Source organism: Chinchilla lanigera, unplaced genomic scaffold, assembly GCF_000276665.1.
Source record: "Chinchilla lanigera isolate Chin_1 unplaced genomic scaffold, ChiLan1.0 scaffold00070, whole genome shotgun sequence".
In the NCBI taxonomy this organism is placed as follows: Eukaryota; Metazoa; Chordata; class Mammalia; order Rodentia; family Chinchillidae; genus Chinchilla; species Chinchilla lanigera.
In genome coordinates, this window is record NW_004955471.1 from 5,443,190 (window position 1) to 5,458,853 (window position 15,664).

Sequence of the window (15,664 nt, forward strand, 5' to 3'; positions counted from 1 at the left end):
TGTCACTTATATGAGAAAAATAATCTAAACAAAACTATGAAAGCAACATATTTATAGGAGAAAATAATTTACACAATTGGCCAGGCAATTGTGACTTCTTCAGAAGTCAGGGATGTAACCATAAACAAGAGACAGGGGAAATGTCCTTATAGAACAAATCACAGGATAGAAAGGGGATAAAGATAAACATCTGAACGGAATAAGTTATATGAGAAAAAACCATAAAGAAATGAGGTAAAAGTAACCTAGATAAAAGGGGTGTGGAAAACGTCTGTGAGGTGACATCTGAACTGGGACCAGACACCCAAAGATCTGGAGATAGACTCTCCAGCTGTACAGAAATAAAGAATTCAAAAAATCCTCTTCAAAAAAAAAAAGTATACAATTGGACACTATCAGCAGGCTGAGGTAGGAGGTTCACCATGAGTTTGAGGCTAGCCCGAACTACATACACAGTGAGACTCTATCTCAAAGGAAAACAAAGAATTGGACAGTAACAATCATTTCAGGATTATAAAAATTAAACAGAGGAAAACAACAAACTGTTAAGAATTTTACCAACAAAAACCTTTTAAACTTTGCCTGAGACAGATGGAGTCCAAGCAATCTTCTGAGAGAGAACGCCACCCCACCCAGGTGCAGACACTGCACTGGCTGTGGCTGCCTACGGAACCCCGCTCCAGCCCTGCAGGGCCAAGAGAAAAATACAAGGACTAGGGATACAGCTTAGTCCGTGGCCCTGGGTTTCACCCCTAGTGCTGCACCTAGGCATGAACACACATGCGCAGGCACATGTGCACACACTCACCGCACACAGCCAGACTGTACGCGTGAGCTCTGGTGTCCAACTGCACAGAAGGGCACTCACAGTTAACACATTGTATTGTGTAATTCAAAAAAGCTGGAACCGAAGATCGTTAGTGTTCTCATCACACAGAACCGATCCCGGTTTCAAATGATGGATAACCTAATTATCCTGACTTGATCAATACACAGTATGGGAATACCAAACTATCACACTGTACCCCCAAAGATGTAGACTTCTAATCTGTCAATGAAAAAGTAATTGAAACAAAAACCCATAAACACAACTAGCAACAAAAACTATCCGGGAGAAAATGAACATCAGAATCTAAATTTGCTAAATGGTCACATTTATAGAAAAAAAAAGGGACACATTTGAAAAAAATAGGCACTGTATCTCATACTGATGAACCAAAACAGTCCAAAAAAAAAAAAAACTGTCACTAGGTAGGATCATATGTTAGACTTAGGAGAAAAATACCTCAAAACAACTATTATAAACATGTTCCCAAAACTGAAAGCAATTATACTTTAAAAATAAAGGGAGGCCGGGCATGGTGGCACACTCTTGTAATCCCAGCACTCTGGAGCCTGAGGCAGGAAGATTACCATGAGTTTGAACCCAGCCTGGACTACACAGTGAGTTCAAGGCCAGCCTGAACTACAATGCAAAATCCTATCTCAAAAAGCAAAAAAAAATACAAAATAAAAGGAAAAACAAGATGAAGATGACTATACACATAGAGAATAAAAATACATAAGACTCTATTTGGAATAATCAACTGGCAATTCTGTTCCTTAGAAATAAAATAGCAATCGAACAAAAACTTGCAGGTGACTTTGTCCATCTCTTTGAAATGGCCAATAAAGAATTAGTGGACTGTATTAAGAATTAAACACTGAAGTAAAATTTACCCAATTGAAGAAGAGAGACAAAAGACAGAAGACAAACCAACATCTCAGAGGCTTGTGGGACATCCACCATTTGTGGAGGGAGGATCCTGATCTAGAGGTAAGATAAATTAGCACAGAGGAAAGAAGAAGGATAGGACGGAAGGAGGGATGGAGGTAAAAATATAAAAATAATGCTTAAGCATTTTCCACTTTCTTTATGAAAAGCACTCTTGTAGATCACAGAAGCTCAAAATGTTCTAGCAAGATAAACAATGCCCCAAACCAGAAAAGGTTCTTCATGTGTTTGGAAATTGTGACATTTAATCTACTTATATATAAGAAGTAAGTGGGCCTTCCAGTTGCAGAGCTACTCACGTAATATATGAGAACTTAGGTCAGAGATAAATGACAGCTTTTTGTTTTCAGCAGTAGCAGTCATCAGACTCTTAGTACTTGTGCCAGTACCTCCAAACCCCAGTACCCACAGAAGAACATGGGTCCTGGAGATATCTGTAGTTTCAATAAAATGCAATGCAAGAGAAGAACCTTGAGCTTCCGGCACTTAGATCTTTTCCGATGACCCTACAGTATAAAGATGCAAAGCCCCTTCCAACCTTTACCCCCGAGGGAACACCTTCATTCTTATACTATTATTCTATTTCCAGAGCTGTTTGCTATATAACCAACCTTAAAATGATCATGCAGAACAAAGGCATGTGGTACTTCTACTTACAAAACACACAGAAATGTGAAAAAACAATAGAGAATCAGTTCCAAACAGGTACAAAGGAAACCTCACTTAAGCATACACTGAAAAATAAAGAAAACTGTTTAAAGCAGCAAGAAAGAGATTCCTTGAATACAGGGTAACAACAATATAATTTAAAGCTTAGTTTACATCAGCAAACATTCAACCACGAATTCAGTATGCAACAAAATTGTATTTCAGAAGTGCAAACAAACACCGTGGGGAGGCAAGATTCTGCAGTTCTTCCAAAAGTTAAACTCACAGCTACCCTATAACCCAACATTTCTTTTCCTAAGTAAGTAGGTACCCAATATAAATGAAGCCAATAAAACGCCCATGGGCTTATAGTAAGCCCATAAAAAATGTACAAGTGCCCTTAAAATCATTTTTTCAACAGCCAAGGAGCAGAAACAGCCTAAATATCCATCAACTGATGAATGGGTAAGTAACATATGATATATCCTAAAATGAAACACTATTCATCAGTAATAAGAAACATGGTTCTGGCTTATCTGCAACACAGATGAAACTTGAAAACATATGAAAGAAAAGAGCCTAATACGGTATGGATGTGTGTCTCCATGTTACAGGTCCATTTGTTAAAAGGTTTTGTCCCCAAGGTGGCAACTTTAGAAGGTGCTATGAACCTCTAAGAGGTGAGACCCTTACGTGAAGTCCAGAAGTCAAAGGGCCATGACTTTAAAAAGAATTGTAGGAACTACCCTTCCTGTCTCTGCCTCCTAGCTCAAAACTGAGCGCTCACTCTGATATGTACTCCACTCCCATCCATGCTGAAAGGTGATTCACTCAAGACGCAGCCCTGGCAAAGGCTGCGCTATGCTGTTTGGACTTTGAACTACCAACATTGTGAGCTAAATAAACTTTTGCTCTCCATAAGTCACCTGTTCTGACAACAGCAAGCTCACTAATACAAAGCCAATCACAAAGACAATATGCATGACTCCATTCATATGAAATGTTCAGAACAAGAAAATCTAAGTAAAATAGGTTAGTGGCAACATAGGACTGGCAAAGAGGGCAAATGAGAAGTGGCTATCAAGGAACACAGGCTGGGGAGGTGAAAACACTCTAAAATTACGTTGCAGTGGTGGCTGCCCAACTCTTAAGTACGCTAAATTGTGGAAAAACTTTGTACTTAAATGAGTGGTCTGTGGAACTTATGAAATGCAAATGTATGTCAGAGGCTATAATGCTCAAATATATGCGACGTTAATACTTCAAACAATGAAGCTGGATATGGAGCTCTGTGATAGCCAATTTAATGAAATTAAGTTACTATTAACCTGAAATAGAAGGTTCTCAGTTAAAATATACCACATAATCTTCAGAGAAACCAATAAAAAGTAATTCAAAAGTATAACAACAACAAAAACAGAGACTAATGAATAAAAACAGTACACTTAAAAATACTTATTTGGAGATAGTGGTGTAGCTTAGTGGTAAGGTACTTCCCGATCACGCAGGAGTTTGCTGGGTTTGATGCTGGATTTGATGCCCAGCATATGCATGCGCGCGCGCGCGCGCGCGCACACACACACACACACACACACACACACACAGAGTTTAACTCATATAAACCTAAGCATATCAACAAATAAATCGCACTTAGCCCTGGACTACCTTACATACCGTGACCTAGTGAAATTTATGCCAGCAGTGCACAACACTGAAATATCCATTAAAATAACTTACCCTATTAATAAAAAACAAAATCTATATGCTCTTCTTAATAGGTAAGAAAGTATTTGTCAATATGTAACATTCATATATTTGAAAAAAATACTTCTCAATGAGCTAGGAATAAAGAGAATTTCATAACTTCACAAAAGGAATCAATAAAGTATACTTCTTATACTAGGATAAGATTGAAAAGTTTCCTACTAAAATTAGGAAGTAAGCAAAGTTGTCACTGTCACCAATACTATCCAATATATGGAAATCCTACCAGTAGCAAGAAAATCAAATAAAAACTATTTGGAGTAAAACTGTCACCTTTTTCATAATCAACATAACTCTGACTCTATATAGAAAATGCTAAGGAATATAAAAAAAGAAAACAAAAACCTAGAAGCAAATAAATTCAACAGTTTTAAAATATTAGATCAATATACAAAACTCAACTGTACTTTCAAGTACAATATACATAATAATGTTAATCTGACAATAAAATTAGAAAGGAATTCCTTTGGTAGTAGCTTCAGAAAGTATAAAATATGTATAAAAATAAAAATTGCTAAAAGAAGTTTAACATACAAATAAACTAAAAAACTGTTCATAATTTAAAGCCAAAACAAATGAAGCAGCATTCCCTGTTCAAAGATTATAAGCCTTAAAAACATTAATATCAATTATGAACACAATGTAAAGTCAAGGCAATCCTAACAAGCTTTGGGGAGAAATTTATAAAATGATTACAAAATGATCCAAAAAGGGATCTAAAATTTTTTAAAAATTAAAGAAAATAAACACCTAAACTATTCAATTTCAAAACATAAGGCAACAGTAATAAACAACAATATTATCAAAAAACAAAGACAAACAAATCAGTGGAAAAGAACTGAGAGTCAAGAAATAAATCCTATGCATGCACAATCAGTCTATTTTCCATACACATGATAAGACAATTTGGTAGAGAAAAGTGATGTTTTCAAACATAATCAGATATCTACATGCAAAAATTAAACCTAGATCCCTATTACACCATATTAAAAAAAATTAACTCAAAATGTATCATAAGCCTACATGTAAGAGCTAAAACTAGGAAATTTCTAGGAAAGAAAAAAAGAATCTTTTAGGCTAAATTTCTTGAATTTTTCAACTAAAGGATGATCCATCAATGCCAAAGAAAGGAAAACTGGACTTAACCAAAACATCAAACCTTTGCTCTTCAAAATGAAAAGGATAAGTCACAGACCAGGAAAAAACACTTGCAATCATGTATCTGATGAAAACTTGTTTCCATAAATATATAAAACACATTTACAGCTCAGAAGTAACACAATGAAAGTTTTACATGGACAAAAAAAATAGACATTTTTCCAAATAAGATATCATCAACAAAAAACCCTTAACATTATGAGTCATTATGCAAAAAGAAATAAAACTCACAATGAGTTACCTACTATGACTCTTAACCAAAAGGAGTGACAGTACCAGTTGTAGGCAATAATATGTACAAGCTGAAAGTAGCTGATAGGAATACAAAATACAACACCCACTATAGAAAACAACTGGCAGTTTCTTCAAATGGAAAACATTTTACCCTTAGATTCAACCTACAAATGCTATTCCTTTGAACCTATCTAAAAGGAAATACAAACTCACGTTCATGCAAAGACTTGTACAGAAATACTCATGGCAGCATTATTTGTAAGTCCCCCACCCCTACAAAACTAATATAAAGGCCAATCAAATGGTACAGAGATAAATGAAATATGGAATATCCATAAAATGGAATAGCATTCACCAATAAAGAACAACAAAAATGTTGACACATAGTACAGTATGGATGAAATCATCAAAAATTATTACAGAAGCTGCTGGAGAAAGTGACATTGACACCAGAGCCAAAAATCAGTGACACATACAAGAGAATTAGATGGAGGCATGTAGACAACAACGATGAGGGGCAGTAAGTGGCACCTAAAGACATGCTACTCAAAGACAAACCAGACCCTGAATTGCACGGTCTCTATGACCTTTCCCCCACCCTACTTCAGCCACTTGCAGCTGCATCTCATCATTTCCCATACCTGCATGGCCTGGGTTCTCTTCATCCCATTTGCTAACTACTTCCTAGTATGCTTACAGCTCGTTTGCTGTAATGTCCCAACACTAACGGTCATTCACCACTCAATTCAACCTATCACTTCCTATATTATCACTTTCTCTAGACGATGTCTTCTCTCCTCCTTACCTGTGTTAATAAGAACCACACAGTCAATGATTACCATCCCACTCCTGCATAAAGCTGTGACTCATTTGCCCTTTCTCCCCTCACATTCACTTGCAAACCCAAGTCTTTTTTAAATGCAACTAATCACTCTACTTCCATATTTGAATACATAAAATGCCTTCCCATGTGTTGCCATACAGGACTCATCCATGCTGCGCCTTAGGCTATTCCATCTGTTTGTATATAAATTATCTTAGACTCTAACTTACAAATGTCACTCCAGATAGCCTCTTTCTCCAGCATTAATTTCCCAATTCTCTAAATGTTTGTCCCCATCACCATATCAAACTATGATGCCTTGTTCCCATTTAAAAAAAAAAAAAATTTCCTTTGACCTTTTTTTACCCTATAAGTATAGGGTAAGTATACTTACCTATATACTTATAAGTTAAGTATAGGGTAAGTATATCATTGCTTTTTTTGCTCTTTGTTCTACTTTGTAGTAAAACTTCTCTAAAAAATTCAGTCTTGAAATTCCTCTTCTCCCACTCTCAGATTCTCTCTTAAATCCATTACAAAGAGGTGTTTTCCATATTACTCTCCCCAAAACGATTTCTGACTCAGAAACAACTTCCATGTTACTAAAGCTAGTATTCAAATCTCAGTTACTACGTAACTCAAAGGCTCTACACAAACTCTTGCTCTGTATTACCTCTCTGAGTTTGCTTCTCATTTCCGTATACTTTGATCATTTTTTTATTGCTATATATTGGCCCGATTCCTCGGATAGACCATGGAAACCCTCACCAGTACCCGGGCTGTGCCCCAGGCCTCACCAGTTTGCCTGTATGCCTAAGGGTTCACTCCTCTGTGTGCCTCCAGTGCTTTCTCAAAGGTCATCACCTCAGAGAGTTCTGATATGACTACTCTATTTAAACTGCACACATTCCAACCCTTTTTAATTCCTTCAAAACTCTACCAAAACAAAAATCAAAATGACTTACCTCCACATTTTCTGCTACCACAGTACTTAACAGTATTCAAATATTCTATAACCTACTTCTAACTTACTTACTGTCACCATTTGTTAGAACATAAGACATACTAAAAACGGATGCACTTTGAAACCATAATGTTAAGGGAAATAAATCAGACATACAAGTTTATGCATGATTTTTCTTCTATGAAAAAGTCAAAATATAAATAAAGAGCAAAATAAAAGATAATAGAGAGACAGATCTTTTGCCAAAGGGGACCAAGAGATGTAGAGAGGGAGGAGATGAATGAAGATGTGTGATGCACAAATGAGTGTGATCATAGTGTACTGCAAACATGCTACAAAAGTAAAATATACAGACATTCTCCAACCGTCAAAAAAAAAAGAATATAAACCTACTAAGGATCTTTATCTGCTGAGTTCACTGCTGTTTCCCCAGGATCAAGAATACTTCCTAGTATACAGAGCACACTGGCTGAATGCACAGATGAAAACACTGAGGCCCAAGAAGTAAACAGTGCTAGCTAAATGTCAGATCTGAAACTTGAACTCTGGACTACGTTCAAAGCTAATGCTCTGAATCATAAGCCTATGCTGCCTGATCCAATAAATACTAGACAAGCAAAATTAAAAGTACTTATACTTTGTAAAACCTGTAATAATCAAAGTTGTCTTTCGTAAACTTTTCTTGATAAAAGAACAAAGAATTTTATTTAAATAAATGCTAGAAAAGCTGTTGATCTGTGTTTTGCATTAAGTAGTTAAAGGACATTCAAAGAAGTTCCTGCCACATCTTCATTAACTGACCTTTTTTTGCTGCCTTCATATCCAACTCCCAACTATCTAACTTAGTTTTTTACAATGGCATAGAATAGAAAAGGTGAGATAAATATTGATAGGTTCATTTAGCTTATTCTAAATAGACTTGAAAGCATCAAACTCCCAGTTTTGAGATTCAGCCAAAGAGTTATTTAACATTTGATGAATAGGCATTGCTACAAGCAAACTGAAGTGTTAATCACTCACTCACTGAGAAATAGCTATTGATCACCTATTACTTTCCAGCTACCAGAGCACAGTTTAACTCCATTTCTCACACAGAGTTAATAGCAGCCTTGCCATTGTTCTTGATTCCAGTCTGGTCTCCTCTCCTTCAAACCATCCTAAATACTTCTACCAGCTATCTATCTAAAATCAAACATATTAACACTCTTTTCCTTAAAATCTGCAAATACTTGGCACCCCAAGTCCAAATATACTGCACTTAGGCTTTTTGTTTTGCCTTTGTTTTTTAAAGAGAAAAAAGATAAACAATGAAACCAAGTTTCAAAACAGGTTAATAGGACTGTTACAATAGATGATACACTGCATATTGTTGTCGTCGTAGTAGTTAATCAGAGTACAAGATACAGGCATGATATCTTGTCTAAACAATATTAGCACAAAACATTCTTTTTGTAATCCAGCAGCACAAATCTATTCCAACAGCATATTACCTATACCATACACAAACACACATGTGCACACACATCCATACACATACACATACACAAGTTTCCTATATACGTTCCTCAGCGCCATGGCTGCAGCTACTCTGTTCCCTCTATTTGAAGGCTTTTTCACAAACAGCCCCCAATTTATCCCTAACTCCCGATTTTCTCAAGTCTCATGACTCATGACTAACCATACTCACCCTTGAAAATACATCTCAAGAACCACATTGTCAAGTTACATTTCACCTAATTTTCCATAATAATTTAAGGACTCCTTTTCTCTGGGCCATCTCAGTACCCTATTGTTACCTACTTTGATCACAGAATTTAGTATACATGTTACTACTGCAGAGTTACTCACTTATTCCTAATACTAACCTATAAGTACTTGCAATTACTTCTGAGTAAAATATTCCAGTAGTATAAAATAAATTCATTTATATCCTTTTCTTCTTTTCTATAACATTAAGAGAGCTTGGATTCCTAGTTAGTATGTAGTTCAAACAGTTACTATCACAACAGACTGAGTCCAACAACACTAGGCAAAACACTATAAAGAGACTTTCCTCAGAGTACTACTTCCAAGGGCGGCTACTCTCACCTTTCTAGTCTATACTGGGATCTTTGATTGCACTCATGAAAATCAGCTACCACAAAGTGACCAACTTACAATTTCTCAATTTATCTTTACCTTTTAAAATTCACTTTCTTAAAATTTTCCCCTTTTATTTCTCTTTTCATTTCTATACCTTCTTTCCTTCCCTTTCCTACCTCTAAATGTTCTTTCTTTGGATTTTTTTGTCTCTGCTCTTTAAGTGGAAACCACACCTACCTACTCCCTCTCCTCCCTTTCTCATCACTTCAGAACACAAACCAAAACTTGTTCTTATCCCTCCTTATGGCCATGACATCACACGGGAAATGATATGGACATGGAAGTCTAACTCTTGGCTCTACAAACATAATACAACTTTATAGGAACTGTAAATAAGTACAGCTTTTCTTTATATCTGCAAATTGAATCATCAGCTTACCTTAGTGAAACTCAGGCACAGTTATTAAAACATAAAGAACAGAACCTTGCAAGTAAACACGTAACAATGACAGAGTTATAAAATGGCTAAATGTTGACATATTTGTAATAATTAATATGAGATTCCCATTATATTATTAAGTGCAAAAACAAGAAATACAGAACTCTAAAATATCAGTTCACATGAGAAAAGTATAAGATCTTAAAGTAAAATATGAATGGATATAAAATAGATTACCTTCCTTCATTGACAAGTTCAATAAAAGCAAGGCCTGCATTCTTCTGAATAGAATTCTGCCACTCCTAAAAAACAGCAAAACATACAAGAAGAAATTTCATTCAGAAAACAGCAATAATAAAAGACATCACCTATATCAATTTCACACCTTAGTTCTTAAAGGAAAAGTTCTGTTACACTTGTTGCCTACTCAACAGCCCTGTGAACACACAAAACTTAGTATTAGAAAGTACATTTAAAAAGTAAACAAAAATCTGATTTAGAATAAACTAAATGAGCCTATCTATATTTATTTTTATGTTCTATGCCACTGTATGGGGGAGCCAAAATGAAGAGAAGGTACAATCAAGTATTTTACCTACTTTGATAAATAAAGTATATTTTACCAAAAAAAAAAAAAAAAAATGATTGTTTGAAAAAGAGACAAGAAAGAACAGTAACTTGGGCTGGATCAGTGTTGAGCTGGAAAACAGCAATCCACTGTCCTGTGGATTATCAACAGATAGAATAAATCTTTAACAATATTCATTAGCCATTAAAAATTTATTCACTAAACTTTATCCACTAAAAAAAAAATCCAGTAAAAAGCCTACGAAAGAAATCAATCAGTAGAGTATATTCAAATTAATTCTCCAATCTGTATCAAAAAACATATATAAAATAAGCAGTAAAATAATAAGGCAAAAGCTTATTGAACTGAAATACATACTGATTTGAGCAATGTCAATAAACACAGCCAAGGTGTATGGGGGATGCGTGTGTGTGCACACACACTTGTGCACCTGGGCACATGTGTACCTATACAAACACATGCAGAGATACCTTTTTAAAGAATTAGTAATATACGCATAATCTTTGTGCTTATTAGCACTGAAGGAGCCCCCTCAGAGTTCAACGATGTGATCTCTCCCTCAGCTGTTCTCTTTGTTCTTTCATAAAATCTAGAACAGGTCTGTTTATCTATTTACCATTGTTCACCACAAACTACAGTAATTTTTTCTGACTGTAATAACTTTAAGAGTTTCAAATTCTATCCAATTTCAAACTACTGTTTCACTGTACTCCACATTCTTTTATTTTCTCCCACCTCAGCTTTTCTCTTCTACCTTCTCCTTTTTAACTCCTCTTTTGTTCTATATTAATTTGTATTTTGAAAAATACAACGTGGCTCTTGGAACAAAAATTATTCCCTGCTGAGCTTTTGTTGAATGAGTCTATTTTAAGAATAGTGTCAGTATGATGACATTATCAAAACATATATAGTAGAATGAGAATTAAATTCAAAATCAGGCAGATACCAGATGGTAGTCACTCGTCAGATCTAATTTTAATTTTTTTTTTTTTTTTTTTGTACCAGGAATTGAACTCATAACCTCGCGATTGCCAGGCAGGCGCGTGTACCACTGAGCTATCCCCAGCCCCCACTGGTTAGATCTAGCAGGCGAAAAAAAGTAATATATTGTTGAGAAAACAGCAAGAAGTCACAAAATTTGTGTCTTCATTCGGATTCTGACAATAACCTGATATGATGGTGGACTAACTGTACTACGTTCCCACATGTTATATAATCCCTTCCCTTATAATTCTTTCTTCCAGGTGTAGTATTTTTTGCTCTGTAATTAATCAATATTTAGAAATCAGTGAATCATAAGTGTACAATATATTCTCTTTCAAACTCTTGGTTACTTCCCACCTGAAACTGTACAAAAGAGAGCCTAAATTTCTTTCACTAAGATAAACCAAATCAGACATAAAATACAAACTTCAATCTAATTTAAAACCCTTTTCTTTCAAACAAAATGAGTTTAAAAGGCATAAAGTTCAAAGGGAAGCTATCGCATTCCATAAAAGAGTATGCCCCTAAGGGTAGGTGTGTGACTTTGCTCTGCTCAGAAAGGTAGCAGGGGAAGATGAAAATAAGCAAAAACCACAGATAAGTTTTTTGAGGGTCCAAACTCTCAAAACTCAACAATTAGAAAACAACTCCATTAAACAATGAGCCAAAGATCTTAACAGACACCTCGGCAAAAAAGAGATGCAAATAGTGAGTATATGAAAAGATTCTTCACAGGACATGTAAGTAGGGAAATGCAAATAAAACAGTGGCTTATCAGGACACCACCACTAGAATGCTCAAAATTCAGAAGACTGACATGGCCAAGGGAAGAATGTGGGGCAATAGAAAGCTTCAGTCATGGGGATGCAAACACACAGCACTTCAGCAGTGACTGTGGTGGTTCCTACCAAACTACCACACTCACAGCACCCAGTCCAATAATCGTGACCTTTGGTATTTACCCAAAGAAGCTCAAAACTTACAGCCACTTACAACTTACATTCTTGGTCGCTTCATTAACAAAAGCTACAATGTGGAAGCAACCAAGACATCCTTTAGATGATGAACAAACTGGGGTTCCGCCCAACACTGGAATATTTAATAGTAAAAAGAATGAGCAGCCAAGCCACGAAAAGGGTAAGGAAGCGCGTATTACTAGGCAAAACAGACCAACTCCAAAAGCTACGTAGTGCACAACTCCAACTATAAGACATCGTGGGAAAGGAAAGATTATGGAAATAGCAAAAAGATCCATGTTAGCACAGGGAAGGAAATGAGGAATGAAACAGCAGAACACAAAGGATTTTAAGGATGGGGAAACTGCCATGTGCATTACTGCCATGGTGATACAGGCCACCGCACGTCTGTCCAGACCCAGAGAAGGCACAACGCTGAACATGAACCCTAAGTCAACTATGGACTCTGATTACAAAAAGAAGTGTCAACTGCCAGGTGTTGTGTCATACCCTTGGAATCCCCACACTGGGGAGTCTGAGGCAGGAGGACCACCGTGAGTTAGAGGCCAACTTAGACTAAACAGTGATTTGAACGCCAATCTGAACTACATAGCTACCTACCAAGACCTTCTCTAAGAAGAAGGTTCGTCGATTACAACAAAGGTACCCCTCTGTGGGACATGGTTATGAACATGTAAGGGGTAAGTGGGAAGTGGGAAACTTACGTACTTCCTGCTTTCAGGAACCTAAAACTGCTCTAAAAATAGTCTATTGTACAAATCAAATTTAAAATGTTTTCTAATAACATTTTTCTCAAATCCACTTTTTCATGATGTAAAACTGTAACAGGAGGGTATTTTAATTATATAATTGAGAAAAAAACTATGGATGGACAAAATAGACACCAGCTGAGAGGTGCACATTTTGAATAAAAAGGTAAACATTATACTGATTTTATTTTCAATATGTATGTGAGGTTTTACTTACATACCAAATAATGAAGTGTGTCACTTCAATTCCACAAAGATTTTAAGTATCAGTACTTAGGTTACACTGAAAACAAGTTAAGGTTGGTATATGTAAACATAAAAAACATTTCATTGCTTAAACTTAATTTGGTAAACCATACAAAACACTGTTTTCTGTTCTAAATTAAAATCAAATTAGACGAGAAGGTAAATAAGCCATTAGACAAGATCAGTTTTTTTAAACAAACTCAGAAATTCAAGATTATCACTTCGTCCCTTTGTATTTTTCCAAGGATCAGATCATCTATAAATCCTTCTTTGTTAGCTTTCAGCAAGTATATAGTTACCTAGATAAAAAACTAGCTTACTATTTTTCAGTAGGAAAATAATTGAATAAAATAAAGAATTAAGTGACAATACAAATCTTATGCCTTTATTATTGCAAAAATGCCATAATTTTAAAGATATCATTGAGTTTTCATTTCTCTGTAAACAATTCCTAATTATTAACTATTAACATTTAATACAATATCAAATATCAGATATATAATGCAAGCTGATAATAATAATATATAAAAAGAATTTGAAGCTCATGAGAATAAAACTTTCCAATTTGTTTAATAACCCAAACAGTGTTCAAAGACACCAAGTTTTCTCTATAATAAAACATTCGGTATAGTAATTTGTGGAAGTTGTCAAAACCAAAAAGAGTATTCATTAATCATGCTACCTATCTTAAAGCATTTTTCTCCACTTCAGGAACAATTATCAAAGAGGCGTTAGTCTAAACAATTTCATAAACCACAGCTCAATATAACCTTTAGTGAGTTTTAATAGTTGAAAGAAAAGCTTAATGGTCATCATCTTTCATGATCATTTCAATATTTCATCACAGTATTTACAATTATATAATGATGCAAGATGCTAGTACATTTAAGGTCTTGGTTATCTTCTCCCCAGAGGTACTGATGAAAAACATGTTAAAAGCCTCAAATCCAACCACTAATGCAACTAAGTAATCTCAAAATACATTTCAGCACTTTGGAGAGGAAGGACTCCAAAAACAATACAGTCAATAATTTCATACCTGTTCCTAAGCTGTATTCAATTGATTATCACTTCCTAAGGCCATAATTGTTGACTAATCAATTTTTATGAAAATATGCTTTTAGTTTACTAATGCTCTTAAGTCATACAACAAGAAGGATATTATTACATATTACTGAAATCTACAAAAAGATCTCCATCACCTTTAAATAATGTGCTTTTAGTGGTTTAAAAAAAAAAGTCTTTCTTGTTAAATAAAGAAAAATCTGATTAATAATATTGTCTTTCTGTAACCTCCATAAATTAGCTCAAATGAGCTAATACAGATATTTTAAAATATTCCTAACACAAAGAAATAGTATGTCTCAGGTGGTAGATATGCCAATCACCTTGAACCGATTGTTAGGGCTGAAGATACAGCTCAGCACACAGTGTCTGCCTAGTAAGTGCAAGATCCTGAGCTCGATGATCAGTACTGCCCCCCGAAAAAAGAAAAAAATGAACTGGTTGTTAAACATTGTATATACATATTGAAAAGCCACATTGAACCCAGAAATATGCACAATTACTATGTGTCAATTGAAAATACACATATTAACAAAATAAAGTTTGATAAAATTCAAGAGAGAAGCAATCCAGTATTAGAGACTTCTTTGTGGGAGATTTTTATTACTGATTAAATCTTATTACTTGTTAGTAGTCTGTTTGGGTTTTCTATGTCGTCATGGTTCAACTTTCATAGGTTTTATACATCCTGAAATGTACTCATTTCTTCTAGACTTTCCAATTTGTTGGCTAATAGCTGCTGACAGTAGCTATTGATAATAGTTCCTAATGATCCTTCCTATCCGTGGTATCAGTTGTAATGTTTCCTCTGTCACTGATTTTATTTATTCAGGTCTTCTCTCTTTTTTTTTAGGTTAGGCTAGCTAAAGCCTGTTGATTTTATATTTCTGAAAAATCAATACTTGCTTTTGTTGATCTTTTATATCACTACTTCTATCTTTATCTCACTCTACTATGCTCTTTATTTCTTTACCCCTACTGACTTGCATCACTAGATTGAAAATTCTCTGTTTTTCTTTTCACATAGGCATGGGTTGCTACACACAGCCCTCAAAGTGCTGCTGCTTTTCCCATATCACAAGGCTTGGGTGTACTGTCCTTTCACTGTCATTTATGGAAGATTCAAAGGTCCCTTTAAAGTTCTTGGTTGATCCATTGGTTATTTAAC

At 35.2% G+C, this 15,664-nt stretch overlaps 1 protein-coding gene across 1 annotated transcript in view; it reads right to left on the reverse strand.

Annotated features, from left to right (window-relative positions):
• Window positions 1–15,664, reverse strand: part of Lrba (LPS-responsive vesicle trafficking, beach and anchor containing) — a gene marked incomplete at its 5' end in the record, with an annotated part of 597,162 nt that overhangs the window by 390,655 nt on the left and 190,843 nt on the right. Inside the window, 1 exon segment of the mRNA XM_013522882.1 lies at window positions 10,124–10,188. Coding sequence (XP_013378336.1) covers window positions 10,124–10,188 — 65 coding nt within the window.